This window comes from Podarcis cretensis (genome assembly GCF_951804945.1).
Source record: "Podarcis cretensis genome assembly, chromosome: Z".
NCBI lineage: Eukaryota > Metazoa > Chordata > Lepidosauria > Squamata > Lacertidae > Podarcis > Podarcis cretensis.
In genome coordinates this window covers 9,511,653-9,527,656 of record NC_137184.1, presented here as the reverse complement: position 1 = coordinate 9,527,656, position 16,004 = coordinate 9,511,653, and the positions used below count along the sequence as shown (strand labels likewise).

General features: G+C 46.6%; 1 protein-coding gene across 6 annotated transcripts in view; it reads left to right on the top strand.

Annotated features, from left to right (window-relative positions):
- The window catches only part of KCNT1 (potassium sodium-activated channel subfamily T member 1), a 213,456-nt gene that overhangs the window by 163,071 nt on the left and 34,381 nt on the right, over positions 1-16,004 (top strand). For all 6 annotated transcript variants that reach the window (XM_079961943.1, XM_079961948.1, XM_079961947.1 and 3 more), the window contains 3 exons: positions 2,018-2,126; positions 5,715-5,864; positions 7,162-7,400. In XM_079961943.1, the coding sequence (XP_079818069.1) occupies positions 2,018-2,126; positions 5,715-5,864; positions 7,162-7,400 (498 nt within the window). The remainder of the gene's footprint in view (positions 1-2,017; positions 2,127-5,714; positions 5,865-7,161; positions 7,401-16,004) is intronic.

Here is a 16,004-nt window from a genome sequence, read left to right as displayed (position 1 = left end):
ACTTTTCTGCACTACATTTCCCATCAGTCTCAGCCGGCATGGCCATTGGTCAAGTGTGATGGGTACTGTAGTCCAAAACATCTGGAGGGCACCAGGTTGGATAAGGCTTTTGCTATGCCAGACTAGTTCTTCCTTCTACCTTTTTGTCTCTTCTCTCCTCCCTGGTATTCATCCTGCTTTGCCAGCTTCCAATTCTTAGCACCCCACAATATCCGCACCCACTCTCTCACACCCTTTATTTCATCCTCTTTTCCACTTGTTCTCTGGGTGGGTTTGTTTGTTTGCTTTCTATCATCTGGAAACATGGGTGGGCTGGAATAGAAAGATAATGTACTTTCTCGGCTGTGTGTAATCAACATCTGAAAAGGAACTAGGGCATCAAACAACTAGATTCTAGGCTCCATGTGGAGGGTGTTGCTGACAGGCTGAATCCCATGCTGTGACCCTTTCCTGTATCTTGGAAATGGCAAGGAAGAATTGCATTCAGAAGAAATAGCCAGTTATTCTGCATTGATATAAGCCAAAGAAAGACAGGGAGAAATTGGGAGGGGGAGAGAGAGAGAGAGAGAACCAATGAGGAACCAGCAGCCTAAAAGGAGCATGGCGAAGGAGGATAAGTTTGTCAGTGGCTACCAGCCACTGCTTCAGCCGCTGTTAGACAGAGATGACTTGGCCACTGTACTTCATGCTCTGGTAACCTCCAGGCTGGATTGTTGCCGTGTGCTCTGTGTGGGCCTGCCCTTGAAGAAGATTTGGAATTTTTGACTGGTCCAAAACTCGGTGGCCAGATTACTGATTGGTGTTCCATCCAGAGATGACAAACCCCTTTTCTAGAACAACTGCACTGGTTTCCATTTTGAAGTTCTATTGCAACCAAGTGGCACATACCGTATTTTTTGCTCTATAAGACACACTTTTTCCCTCCTAAAAAGTAAGGGGAAATGTGTGTGTGTCTTATGGAGCAAATGCAGGCTGCTTTCACTGTTGCAGCGATCCCACTTGCTGTTCTGGCTTCTGAGATTCAGAATATTTTTTTTCTTGTTTTCCTCCTCCAAAAACTAGGTGCGTCTTGTGGTCTGGTGCGTCTTATAGAGCGAAAAATACGGTATATATTTTGTTAACGAATTCAGTCATAGTGTTCACTCTGATATTTAAGATCCTACATGACATAGGATCCAAATATCTGAAAAATCACCCCTTACATAACTTCTGGAGTCTTAAGATCAGAAGAGGGGGCCCTTTTCGTTGCTCCACCTCCTTCAGAAGTTCAGTGGGGTGGCAACTCAAATGAGGGCATTCTCTATGGCAGCCCCATAGCTGTTCCCTACCCAGAGACTTTTTTATTGCTGTTGTTGTAACCCACCCTGATACCTTAAGGTGAAGGGCAGACAGGAAATCTAAATGAAGGTGGTGGTGGAGTTTATGATGATAATGATGACGACAACAACAACAACAACAACAACAACAATAGAGGATTATGATGATACATGGAATCCAACACCATCTGGAGGGTTACAGATTCTCCACCTCAACATTAAAGGCTTCAGGTTTTCTTGTGAATGGAGATTCCTGTTTTGCCCATAGTCTCACTTGATCATGGTTTATGAAGCCTTCTGTATCCGTGGGCATGTGATGCACCTGTTACTCACCCTCAGGGATGAAGGAGATATAGTTCGGTGCAATCATTTTGCTAAATTATTTCAAGTATATAGATGCTGTGGACCCCCACCCCCCCAAAAAAAAATATTCCCAGCAAATTGATTGTACTGTATAGCTTTAGCCAGACACTGAAAATCAGCAGCACAACAGGGAATTTCCTGTTTTGTTGAAGATTTGTAAACTGTCTGAAGAGTTTTAAAACAAGTATTTCCATTGGTTTCTTGTAAATGCAGCAGTACAAAGAACAGGGGCTTTGGCGGGTAAGAGGCCCTTGCGTGGGAAGGAAGGGGAAACACTGTGTTTGGTGCCTCAAATCCTTGTGCTTTGGGAATAATGGGAAGGCCTCTCTTAATTTCAGATCACGTGGTGTGTGAAGAGGAATGTAAGTACGCCATGCTGGCTCTGAATTGTGTCTGCCCAGCTACCTCAACGCTAATAACCCTCCTTGTTCATACATCCAGAGGACAGTAAGTAATTGAATGACCAGCAAGAGTCAGGCAGGGTGAAGATAGATGGGCACTGTCACCAAGGGAAGGCTGGTAGGGAGGAAGTGGTTTGAATCTGTTTTTAATGCTGTATTGTTTTTAACATTTGATTGGGAGCTGACCAGAGTGGCTGGGGAAACTCAGCCAGATGGGTGGGGTATAAATAATAAATTATTATTATTATTATTATTATTATTATTATTATTATTATTATATGCATTCTGTGCCCTGAAAGCAAATGCTGCAAATAGATGTGTATTAAACCATTTCCCTCCTTAGTGGATAGATTTCAAATGACCCACCCTCCTGAGATCAAAAAGATGGCTAACTTTTTTTCACATTGGCTGTTATCTAGCCTCCTGAGTGCCCCATGCTAGCGGAGGGTGTGGTCAAAGTGAAAGTGGGTGTGTCCAATAAGTCTGATAGGCAGGGTTGGAGCAGAATGGTTGGAACATCTCCACCCAAACCATCATGACAGTGGAGATTAGCACCAACACCTCCCACAAGGAGGTCAGCTCACTGTTTTGTTTTTGTCTTTTTAATAAAATAGACAATTCTTCACCACCAACGAATTGTTGGATGAGAGTCAGATACAGTCTCTGAGCCACAACTTAGCTAGCCCTGATCTAAATATGCATAAAAATATATGATTCTATGCATGTGCTAACACACATGATATAATATGAAGGCATGATACAAACCAGAAATGTTGGGGGTCAAACCAAAACCTTTAGGAGCACAGGAAGCTGCCTTATATTGAGTCAGATCATTGGTCCACCTATCTCACTGATGTCTACACTGACTGGCAGCAGCTGTCCAGGTCTCAGGAAGGGAAATGTCCAGACCTACCCAGAGATTCTATAGGTCAAACCTGGGACTTTCTGCTCTGCCACTGGGCTGTGGCCCTTCCTCTAAAAACAAAGTGTGATTCCAGTTCTTATGGTGCTGAATAAAGGACTAGTTCAACCAGGAGACTGCCTTATGCCAAGTCAGACCCATTAATCTATCCAGCTCAGTTTCCTCTTTACTGACTGGCAGCAGCTCTCCAGGGTTCCAACCAGGAGACATTCCCAGCCCTACCAGAAGATGCTGTGGCTCAAACCAGGGACTTTTCTGCATGTGAAGTGTATGATTTGTCCCTGAACTACACCCCTTCCTTGAAACTTGGGCATTATATTTTCAAGTGGGAATGAAGCTTCTTATTCAGGCATTCCCAACCTACGGCCCTCCAGATGTTTTGGCCTACAACTCCCACGATCCCTAGCTAACAGGACCAGTGGTCAGGGATGATGGGAGTTGTAGGCCAAAACATCTGGAGGGCCGAAGGTTGGGGGTGCCTGTTCTTATTGATATGATGCCATGCTGAATTGTTCCACCAAGCTCTTTTATAAATGGAAAGGTGGAAAGAGGCAGTGTTTTGTCTCAGAGCGTGATAGCTGGGAATGGAAAGAGCATTTGCTGGAGGACACACCATCAGCCTAAAGCTTGCTGGCATTGAGAGAGAGAAACGCATCCTGCACATTCAATGGAAGGATGTTTGATTCATGGACTCTCTGGGCCAATCTCTCCCAAGCATGCATTGCAAGCTTTGATAAAATATGTTTAGTGACTGATCTTGTTGCTGATTATGAATGATGACATCTTGAGTTACTTTCCCTGTTCTGGAGTTTCGGCTGGCTAGGCTTTGAGGGTAGGAACAACTAAAGCAAATTGTTACAGGATGGCACAGAGGGATATACTTCCAGGACCAGGGTCAGGCTATTTTGTGCCCTAGGCAAGGCTAACTACTTTCATCCTCACCCCAGCAAAAAAAGTTGCTAACTTCAATTTTGAAAAACAGACAAAAATGTCTTTGTGGAAAAAATGAAGAGCACAAAATTTGAAACCACTAAATTTATTTTAAATTGCAAGTAATACAACAATCTTATCTTTCTCAAATAAAAGAAAATACTTTAGGGCACAAATAATTTTGGATAATCTTGTGAATTGTGATGTTAAAATTTATGCATCTTAAAAGTTTCATTTTCACGCACATCAAAAATCTCACCTTGCATGCATTTTCCTTCACAAATTTTGTCACCGATTCTTTCAGGTCAAGTGCTGATGCCTGGGCATGTTTAATTGATATAGTTGCCAAGCCAACCAGTCTCTTTTGCTACATTGTTGAATGCATGCAAGTTTTTATATGTCTGAGCTTTGAGAAACTGCGTTCCCCACTGGCCACGGACACTGGAAGTGTGAGAAGGATGCTTAGAACAATGGAAACATCATCATCATCATTATTATTATTATTATTATTATTATTATTATTATTATTATTTATATCCCGCCTTTCTCCCAGAACCAGGACTCAAGGTGGCTCACTAAAATTAAAGCAAACATGAATAAAACGCAGAAAGCTAACAACATATATAACAGCTGATGCTTAAAAAGGATTTAAAATATAGCAAAGTTAAATGGATATAAAAACAAACCCATTAAAATACAGATAAAAACAGCACAGCACTCTTAAAAGCCTTTCCTTAAAAGCAGCCAGTTCCCAATACCCTGCAGAAATAAAAGAGTCTTCACCTGCAGGTGGAAGGAAAAGGAGTCAGTCTTGCTTCTCTAAGAAGGGAGTTCCAAAGTCTGGGAGCAGCCACTGAGATGGATTGACTAGGACTTACTTCTGAGAAACAGGAATTAGGCACACACCCAGGATTTTTTGTTGTGGTGTGAAGAGAAATACTCCTTGTGGCAGCATTGACATTGGAAGCCCTTGAGCTATTGCTGTAAGTTCACAGCACAGATAAAGCAAAAACTAATCTGTACAAAACTGCGCCCTTCAAAGGTCAGTACTGTGCAGTTATGAGGGCTGTGCCTCAGGTGGCTGCCCGGTTGGCCTAATGATAACACCAGCTAGTATACCACCAGTCTTTAGCCAAGTGTGGCTGTACCAATTGTCTTCATCACTTCTCATTCAGCTTGGCTTTCAGCACAATTTCCAGGAAGTTTCTTCTCTGCATTGGTGCCTATCCTGGAAGTCATAAAGATATACAAGAACATGACCATTTTGTTACATCAGGGTTGGAGACACCTCAGGCCGAGACCCCTGTCTGGTCCCTAGGACTCTCCCTGGGCCACACCTCTCACTGCTCTTCCTCACACCTCCCCTGAGCTTTTTCTGCCTGGCTAGAATGTTCCTTGAGCTCTGATTGCGCCTCTTGGTTGGAAGGTTGAGAGAGCTGTGTGTGTGTGTGTAGAAACTAGCCTACTAGACAAAGGTAAAGTTTGCATTCATTGGTCTGCCTGTTTTTGCTTCCGGCCCCTGGAAGTTTCCTGGAAGGCCCTCAGACCAAAAACAGCCCCCTATTCTTGCATTATCCCCCATTCATTTTTGTTCAAGGTCTCATTTGTTTTGCCATTCATCTGCACTTGCCCAATTTGTTCTGTTACTCATTTGGCAAAGCAAACTATTTTGTCTAAACAGATAAAGCATGCTGAGCATGCTATGGATTCTGGATCCAACTCCATCCAGTTACTAAGAGGTGTTTTTCTTCTTCTCCTCCTCCTCCTCTGATCTGTTTCCAGAGAGGGCCAGGAGTCACCAGAGCAGTGGCAGAGGATGTATGGTCGCTGCTCTGGCAATGAGGTCTACCACATCCGGATGGGCGACAGCAAGTTCTTCATGGAGTATGAAGGGAAGAGTTTCACCTATGCATCCTTCCATGCCCACAAAAAGTGAGAGGAAAAGCCTGACAATGTGATATTATATGGTTTATTTTACACTCCACTGTTCAGGATTTAGCTGGGATTGCTGCATTGCATGGGGTTGGACTAGATGACCCTTGGAGGTCCCTTCCAGCTTTGATGTTCTGTGATTCCATAGGAATAAAGCCCTTTCCAAAGTGAGGAACTAAGTATCAATACAAAAGGTCATCTATTATATATTCGGGGGTGTTGTTTGTTTATTTATTGCTATGCTTTTGGACACCTCTCAAGATACCGTAAGCAATTTTGGCATGATGGTTCTTGAGATCAAGGAGGAGGCTTTCATGTGTGTTTGGATACAGCTGGACTCTGTTTTGAATCAAGATGGTGGGCTGAGCCTTTCAAAACTGCACTGAGTATAAGGCTGCTGGCATGCCGTTAAAGTACATTAAGTGATTTCTTTTTTAAAAAAATCACTCGAAAGCATATAAAATTACAAAATTAGAAAATGCCCACACTAAATATGGTTAGGTATGGCATCTAACCCTGTGGCATCCCTGTCTCTCACCTAGGTAGGGGTCTGGGAGAAAATCTATTCAGCTCAGATTTAAATGCAGCCCTACCTAATTTGTACTTTCCAAAAAAACACAAGAGCTGAAACGCAACTGTCTTTCCCTATGCACACTCCTCCGAATATTGCAATGCAGTTCTCCAGCCAAGGATTGCCTACAAAGCTGCTTTAAAGGTGATGTAGTGGTTAGAGTGTTGGACTAGGATCTCGGACGGCGGTGTGATACTCTGTTCGTGGCGGCAGCGGCGGCAGAGGGATCCTTTGTACGCGGCTGCGGTGGCTTACGCCGCCGCGCCCAGGGGTGGCAGGGTGAGCCCCTGCGGGGTGCCTTCTTGTCAACCCCCTCAGAGATGGCACACGGGGCAGACCCCCCCCCCCTTCCTCCACCACTGGTTATAGGAGAAGGAGGAGGAGGAGGAGGAGAACCATACACACCAACCTGGGCTTCCAGCTTGGGACTGGATCATGCCAAGTACAATGGTACCTCTAGTTACGAACTTAATTCGTTCCGGAGGTCCATTCTTAACCTGAAACTGTTCTTAACCTGAGGCGTGCTTTCGCTAATGGAGCCTCTCGCTGCCACTGCACTGCCGGCATACGATTTCCATTCTCATCCTGGGGCAAAGTTCTCAACTCGAGGTAACTCTTCCAGGTTAGCAGAGTTTGTAAGCTGAAGCGTTTGTAACCTCAGGCGTTTGTAACTCAAGGGACCCCTGTCGTTGGCTTTACCCAAGACCTCTTTGGTGCTCCTTTCAGGTATGGAGTCTGCTTGATGGGTGTGAAGAGGGAGGAGAATAAAAGCATCCTCCTAAACCCAGGACCGCGGCACATCCTGAGTGCCTCCGACACATGCTTCTACATCAACATCACAAAGGAGGAGAACTCAGCCTTCATCTTCAAGCAGGAGGAGAAGCAGAAGAAGAAAGGATTTGCAGGGAGAGGCATCTATGATGGGCCGTCAAGGCTGCCAGTCCATAGCATCATTGCCAGCATGGGTGAGTTAGTCTGCCCCTTTTCAAGGTTGCATTGCAAGATAGCCCTATAGCAAAGGTGGGGAACCTCGGGTCTGGCAGCTGAATGCAGCCCGCAAGGTCTCTATCTACCTCTCAGAATTCTCCTCAGGCCATACTGGCCCTGCTGTGCATCCAGAGAGTGTTTTTGTCTGGGATGTGTCGAATTCTGATAATGCCTCTTGCTTGCCTGGATGGAGGATGGAGAGAGGTGTGTGTGTAGAAACTAGCCTATTGTTTACATTCATTCTTCTGCCTGGTTTTGCTTCTTGCCCTGCACACCTCTGGTATGTGGCCCTCAGAAGGCTGCCCAGAAGGGAATGTGACGCCCCCCAGGCTGAAAAAGTTCCCTAACACTGCTATACGACTGGATGGACAGGGGTTGGCCCTTAGCTCATGCAAGCCAGATCTGCACCCTACCTGTCACCCTTAAAGTGACAGGTCTCAAGTCTACCAGGTTTGCAATGAAACAGAATACTGGTTTCTGATGGAAACCCTGCTTCTAGAAACACAGAACCCTACAGACTTGTGCATTCATGAAAACATGTAGTTTGGCCTTTTGCATTAACCCTTTCCCCTCCTTCCAAAATCTGTATCCAGCCCTTTATTGTAAAAGCAGTATCAGGACATATTAGTTTTTTCTTATCTCATCTACCATTTCCTCCTGTCATGAGGGCTAGCAGCTTGGAAGGAGGAGTGAAAAGCTGGCAATATTCATTCTCAAGACAGTGCATGTGAGCCATCAGACAGAAGTAGCAGGAAGGGCAGAAGCAGGCAGTAGCTTGTCCATCCGAAGGCACAGCCAAAAATTCAAAGTCCAATCAAATTGTGTTCCCATTTTTCCTCCATCAGTCTTATCTCCTGCTCCAGTTTATTACCCACACAGCACAATGCCAATATATTTGCAAAGTGCTACTTACATGCCTTGTGTGTTGCGCTGCTGCACTTGGTTCTCCTTAGAGAGGTGTTTTGTACAAAATAAATAAGTGTCAGAATGATTAATCTCTCCGAAAATGAGGCTGCACTCAGCTGGCAGTTGATGAAGGGAAAGAAAAGACCTAGTTGCATAACTGTATCAGTCAATGGTTAGCATAAAGTATAAAAGCAGAGCTGTCTGGTGCCCACTGGGGCTGGCAGGGCAGAAGGCAGAGCCCAACGGTTGGGGGCACCAGATAAGTCTAGTTTTATCCCCATCTTCCACCATGCAGAGTTCTAAAATTGTCCAGTAGCACCTTAGAGACCAACTAAGTTTGTTCTGGGTATAAGCTTTCGTGTGCATGCGCACTTCTTCAGATAACTACACGACAGCTTATACCCAGAACAAACTGAGTTGGTCTCTAAGGGTCTACTGGACTATTTTTTTTATTTATTTTGACAGCGTCAGACCAACACGGCTACCTAACTGAATCTAGAATCATGCAGAGTTCTGTAAAGGCATATTATAAGGGCACTGGGAGCCAGTGTGATGTAGTGGTTCAGAGCGGTAGTCTCGTAATCTGGGGAACCGGGTTCGTGTCTCTGCTCCTCCACATGCAGCTGCTGGGTGACCTTGGGCCAGTCATACTTCTTTGAAGTCTCTCAGCCCCACTCACCTCACAGAGTGTTTATTGTGGGGGAGGAAGGGAAAGGAGAATGTTAGCCGCGTTGAGACTCCTTAAAGGGAGTGAAAGGCGGGATATCAAATCCAAACTACTCCTCCTCCTGCTCCTCCTCCTCCTCTTCTTCTTCTTCTTCTTCTTCTTCTTCTTCTTCTTCTTCTTCATTTTCTGATTTTATCAATTTCTACTTTCCAGTACCATTTTGAGGCTTGCCTTATTTTTCTGTTGTTGTTGTTGCTGCTGTTGTTACTTTTATTATAATTTACTACCCTTCACCCTAAGGTCCCAGGACAGGTAACAATGGTAAAGCACAATATTAAAAACAGCTTAAAACAATGTTGCTTTAACAAAGAACAATTCAGGTCTCTTCATTGTGTCACAGGCAGCAAAGCCCCATAGGACCCCCCCCCCCCGAAAAAAAGGGGGGAAAGCTATACAGAAAGTACAGAACTATATGGTGCAGAATAGACACAAGTCTTTGTGGGGTGCTCTGATCCATCTTGGGGATGGGGGTTATTGGCATTGTGCTTCAACATTTGGGGCAGGGAAAGCCCTGAATCACCCCAGTTTGCTTCATTATTTGGCATATAAAAAGAGGCCACACACAAATCACTGGTGCCCTGATTTTTGTAGGTTTTTTTTCTTATTCAAATACTGCACAGCAATGTATGATGACTATCCAGTTTCATCTGCCTAAGATCAAATACTGAAGACAAATGGCCATTGACTATCAGATGCAAATATCAAATGTTTGCAGATTATCCAACAAATATTCAAAGGCTATTTTGTGAACTTCTGAGTGACATTAAAGTTTTCAAGAGTGAGGAGGGCAGCAGATTCACAATAACATAAGAAGTGCCAAAGGCCCATCTAGTCTAGCGTCCTGTTCTCACAGTGGCCAACCAGATACCCTAATAGGAAGCACACAAGCAGGGCATGAGTGCAACAGTGCTCTCACCCCAGCAACTGGTACTCAGAGGTGTGGTGCTTCTGATTCTCAAATTAACATACTGCCATTTGGTGGAGTTTGGTTCATTAAGAGAAATCTCAAACTCAGGCAGCCCCCACCTGCCTACCTTCTTACTTGCGCCAGGGGGTAGCCCTGCCAGTCAGCTTCCTCCTCTTTGAGTCTTGAGTGCAGCACTTGTAGATCTCAGGTGGAAGATGAAGAAAGAACTAGAATGAGTTGGATTCTGGTGCCACCTACTGTTGGTGTCTCAGCCTTCTGTCCAACCAACCTCAAAAGGCACCACCTGCCACTGGTAAAACTTCAAACATTAAAAACTTCCCTAAACAGGGCTTCCTGCAAATGTCTTCTAAAAGTCCAATAGTTGTTTATCTCTTTGACATCTGATGGGAGGGCGTTCCACAGGGCGGGTGCCACTACCGAGAAGGCCCTCTGCCTGGTTCCCTGTAACTTCGCTTCTCGCAGTGAGGGAACTACCAGAAGGCCCTTGGCACTGGACCTCAGTGTCATGTTTAAACATTCAGGGAGGATGTTTCCCCATCATTCTCAACCAGCCCCAGCCCCTGCCTGCTTGCTTACCTATAACCAGTCCAGGGAGTGGCATAGCTTGTCTGCTTCCTTCTCTTACTTAGTTTCTGTGTTGCTCTTCTAGAATATGGTTACCAGATTTTTTTCAAGGAATCCGGGGACACTATTTTTATTTTTTGAATTTCATGCTTTATTTTAGGAAAGTGTTGCCCAGAGTTCTTGACCTTTTTTTAGAGGAGGGGACCCCAAAGTTGTCGGGCATGCACCTTGACACAAGGCAGGTGGAGAAGCCCATCTACAAACACACAAACGCCAAAAAAAAGATGTTGGTTGCGGGGGGGGGGGAGATCGAGTAAAGGTGCACACTGGTCTTGGGAAAACATGCATTAACACACAGAGGAGGCACCGGCTTCCCATGACTGGGAGACCACGGGAGGGAAAGTGCAGTCTCTATGGCGATTTAACTGGCATGGTGGTGTCTCGTTATCAGAGGTGGACAAACAGCGGATTCGCACACAGCCCTCTTCACAAGAGAGGCTGCTGGTGCCGGAGGAGGCGTGGAGGGAGCGAAGGAGGCCCTGTCTCCCGAGAATGTTTCAACCCCCACCCCCCGCGCCCCACTCCCAGCGGGAAGGCAGCGCAGCACCGCCGGGGACAAGGGGTGCCGCAGCGCCTTCCTCGCCCCCTGTTAAACTCACCATCTCCTCAGTGGCCATTGGAGGGAGAGGAGGAAGCGAAAGCAAAGGAGCCTGTTCACGTGCCTGCCTTCCTCCCCTCCCCATTCCCCCCTCAGCCTTCACTTTTGCGCCTCTTTGTTCCCGTGAGAAGCTGCCACCACACTCCGTCTCTCTCTCACTCTCTCTCTCTGTCTCGCAACATGGCACAGCTCTTTTCTATGCTAACCTCCTCCTCTTTTTCACCACCTCAGTGCCTCGCTCACCACCCCCACCCCTAAATTCAGCACTGTGGGCTCTTCTGCTGCGGGCAGCTCTGCGCAAGTTCGGGGCGAGCATTGATCGAGAAAGCGAGCCAGAAAGAAGCTCTCTGGCTCGCACCTTGGTTTAAATCCTCCCCCCCCCCCCAGCCAGCGGAATGGCTGGCTGGAACTTTGACGTGGCCGGGACCTCCGTGCTGCTTGCTGCCATGGCGTCTGCCATGTTGCCTCACCGGAAGTCCCCAGGCATAAATCCGGGGACACCGTGTGGTGTAGTGGTTAAGAGTGGTAGACTTGTGATCTGGTGAACCGGGTTCGCGTCTCCACTCCTCCACATGCAGCTGCTGGGTGACCTTGGGCCAGTCACACTTCTCTGAAGTCTCTCAGCCCCACTCACCTCACAGAGTGTTTGTTGTGGGGGAGGAAGGCAAAGGAGAATGTTAGCTGCTTTGAGACTCCTTCAGGTAGTGATAAAGCGGGATATCAGATCCAAAACTCTTCTTCTTCTTAATTAAAATCCGGGGACATTCTGGGGGCAGATTTTGTCTGGGGACAGATTGGTGAATCCGGGGACTGTCCCTGGGAACCGGGGACGTCTGGTAACCCTATTGTAGAACTCAGCAGGAAGAAGTACGGGAGCAAGCTTGAATTAGTTGGCTCAGCCTGCCACTGGCTCTGGTTCTGCCCTTGCTGGGCTCCACCAGGCACCATAGATACCATGGCGCTGCTGTTAAGAGATGGAGTCTCTGGAAGGGACCTCAAAGGTCATTCAGTCTGACCCATCTGCCAACTCAAGAAACCAAACTGCTCAATACTGGCTCTGGCTCCCCCTACCTTCAGCATCCCCACATAGCATCCCAATGATCCCAACGATTACAAGCTACCACTGCAGCCCCTAATACACAGCCTCATCCTCAGTGGCTATGCATTTCCCCTCCAGCTGAAAGGGCCCTTTGAATATGCGCCCTGCATCTTTGTCTTGTTGCAAGGCAGAGAGAGCGCCACAGGCGAAATACAGGAGTGCTATTTATGCCTTTCCTGAATCATTCTTCCCTTATACAATCTTGCCTCTCTGCCGCCCACTCTGTTAGCTCATTATAAGGCTCTCCCTCCCTCCCTCTCTTCCTGCTCTCCTCCTCCAAACAGAGTCAAAGACCGTTCTTCTCATCATCTGCCTTTTCTCTCCTTGGGTTCACCAATTAGAATCTGTTGCTGGCCTTCTCATGGAGCCCTGATTCACCCGTCTCAGCAAAGATGTTACCCAGAAGTCCAGGCGCGATGGGGCTTTTCATGCTGCTTTCTGTCAAACTGCAATCCAGATAATTAGGGCCACCTACCGTCGCTTTGCAGAATAAAGAGCAGTCTGCATTTTACCTGAAACAGATCTGCATAAATGGCACACAGGCGCACACCTGCTGGAGATGTTAGTGCTGCCGAATATGTAAAGAATGAGTTTCTTAGACCCATCGTGCTCAATGTGGTGTCACAGTGGTAAGAATGTTGGGCTAGGACCTGGAAGACCTTGGTTCAAATCTCCATTCAGCCATGATGAAGTTTCCCGGGTGACCTTGAGACAATCGCAGCCTCCCAGCCTTACCTACCTCACAGGGTTGTTGCGAGGATAAAATAGGGAGCGGAGAAACTATTTACACCACCTTTGAAGAAAACATAAGGCATAAATAAATAAATATACAGACATTCCTCAGATGTTCCAAAACAACTTACCATAAATTTGGGGAAGAATTTACACTGCAGGAGGGGGGCACTGATGGAAGGGGGGGCACTGATGGAAGGATTTTTTTGGGGGGAGGGAGCAGACTTACCGTATTTTTCGCCCTATAGGACGCACTTTTTCCCCTCCAAAAATGAAGGGGAAATTTGTGTGTGTCCTATGGGGCGAATGCAGGCTTTTGCTGAAGCCTGGAGAGCGAGAGGGGTCGGTGCGCACCAACCCCTCTCGCTCTTCAGGCTTCAGGAAGCTATCCACAAGCCTTGGGAGCCCGGCGGGAGTTCCCAAGGCTTGCAGAAAGCAGCCTGTTCTGGGGGCTGGGGTTGGGGGAAGCTCGGGCTTCCCCCACCCCAGCCCTGCGCCTGGGGGGAAATACTTTTTTTTCTTTATTCCCCCCCCAAAAAAAAAAACTAGGTGCGCCCTATGGGCCGGTGCGCCCTATAGCGTGAAAAATACGGTATATTGAATCAGACCATTGGTCTATGCAACTCAATACAGACAAGCAGTGCCTCTCCAGAGTTTCAGGCTGATGACATTCCCAGGCTGACTGGGAGATGCCTGGGATCAACCCTGCGACCTTCTGTATCCAAAGCAGATGCCCTGCCACTGAGCTACAACAATGGGGACTAGGACCATGGCTTCTAGTCATGACAGCTAAAGAAAACCTCTATGTTCAGAGGCAGTATTCCTGTGAATACCAGTTGCTGGGGAGCAAAAATGGTAGTGGGGAGGGGGCTGCTGCCTATTAGCTCTGCTTGTGGATTCCCCAATGGCATCCCACTGTAGGAAACAGGTTGCTAGACTAGGTGAACCTTTAACCTGTTCCAGCGGGAGTCTTATTTATTTATATGGATTTCTTTATCTGGGTTGTTTTTAGGTCACCTAATAGGAAAGGCTCCCTAGGCTGTGGGTGGGAAACTTGTTTTTGGTCTGAGGGCCTCATTCCCTTCAGGGGAACCTTCCAACATGCCAGTGGTAGGTGGAGCCAGAGGCTAAAATGGGCAGATGTTCATGGACTGGTTGGATGCAGAGGAATGGGGGGGGGGAGGCATCAGCTAGGGAATCCCCCAGGGAAGAAGGCTCAGAGCCTAGGGAGTGGTAGTGGGACAACAATGAGAAGAAAGAAAGAGATGAATAGGAAGAGGAGGCATCACAAGCTTAAGGGGTAACAGGGCTTAATGAGCTGGGAGAGTCAGTGGCAGAGAGAAGAAGAGTTTAGAAGAAGAGTTTGGATTTGATATCCCGCCTTTCACTCCCCTTCAGGAGTCTCAAAGCGGCTAACATTCTCCTTTCCCTTCCTCCCCCACAACAAACACTCTGTGAGGTGAGGGGGGCTGAGAGACTTCAGAGAAGTGTGACTGGCCCAAGGTCACCCAGCAGCTGCACGTGGAGGAGCGGAGACGCGAACCCGGTTCACCAGATTATGAGTCCACCGCTCTTAACCACTACACCAGTACTGAAGCAGAAGCAGAGGTGGAATCTGGAGAGGCAGGGATGAGTTTGGCTGGTGAAGAGTCATGGGTGTCTCCCCCTCCTGCTCTGACAAGCTCCTCCTGCCTCCCAACCTCCCAGAACCAGAAGAGGCATGTAGTGGGAGGAGCAAAGATAGACTCTGAAGAGGAGGATACATAGACAGCTGTGAGGAGGCAGGGATCTTTAGTCTTGGCACCTGATCCATGGAGGCAAGACCTACCAGGGATTAGTTCCTGTGCTCATTAGGCCTGACACTCCACCAAGTCTGTGCAAGTTCTTGCTAATACAGTGGTACCTCAGGTTAAGTACTTAATTCGTTCCAGAGGTCCGTTCTTAACCTGAAACTGTTCTTAACCTGAAGCACCACTTTAGCTAATGGGGCCTCCCGCTGCTGCCGCACAATTTCTGTTTTCATCCTGAAGCAAAGTTCTTAACCCGAGGTACTATTTCTGGGTTAGCAGAGTCTGTAACCTGAAGCGTATGTAACCTGAAGCATATGTAACCCGTGGTACCACTGTAAAGAGTTAACTGCAATGTGTACAGTGTGATTTACTCCTGGCTTGCTCCTTTCAGCAGAGCAACAAACACAGTTTTGACTTTTTGTAAAGTAGGACCCATTTCTCTACACATCCACACCCACACTATCCCACATCCAGACAAGCAAGAGGCATGTTCAGAGTTCAATGACATATTCCAGCCAGGCAGAAATGCTCTGGGTATGAAGCGAGGCCAGTGCGGGCACGGCCTGAGTGACCTGGAGGGCCACAGTCAGGTCTGCTATTTCTCTTTTTTTAAATAATTTTTATTGGGTTTTCACATTTTAAGAAGACACACAGATAAAAACAAAAATAAAACATGTATAATTTCATAACCTTACTTTCTTAACCCCACTCCCTGACTTCCCCCCACCCCCCTTCATACATCCCAAATCCAATAATTAGCTCAGCAGGTTCTTATCTCTCTTCTTTAACATATTATTGTTATTTTTAAAATTAATTCTTATTACTTGGCCAAATTTTACTTGTCCAATTTTCTTATAAATATTAAGTCCTTTTCTAAGGTCGACCCAAATTCCCTTCCATGAATTTCCCCCTTTTTATATTAAATGTAGGTCATAATAGCCAAACACAAAAGTCATAAAAGTTTTGAAATTCTGTTCTCCCCTCCCTCCCTACCCTGGATTCTGTCCCTTCCCAAATAAGTGTCCACAAAACAGTTCTTAGCCTGGATTCCTCACATCAGAGGCCTTCAAGTCTCTGTCAGTCTCTCTCTGCCGGTTTTGTTGGTAGCCCTCTTTGTTGGCCCTCAGTTCTCGAAGGAGCTCTGGCACAGTCTCATCAAATTTTCTTCCATCCAAAAT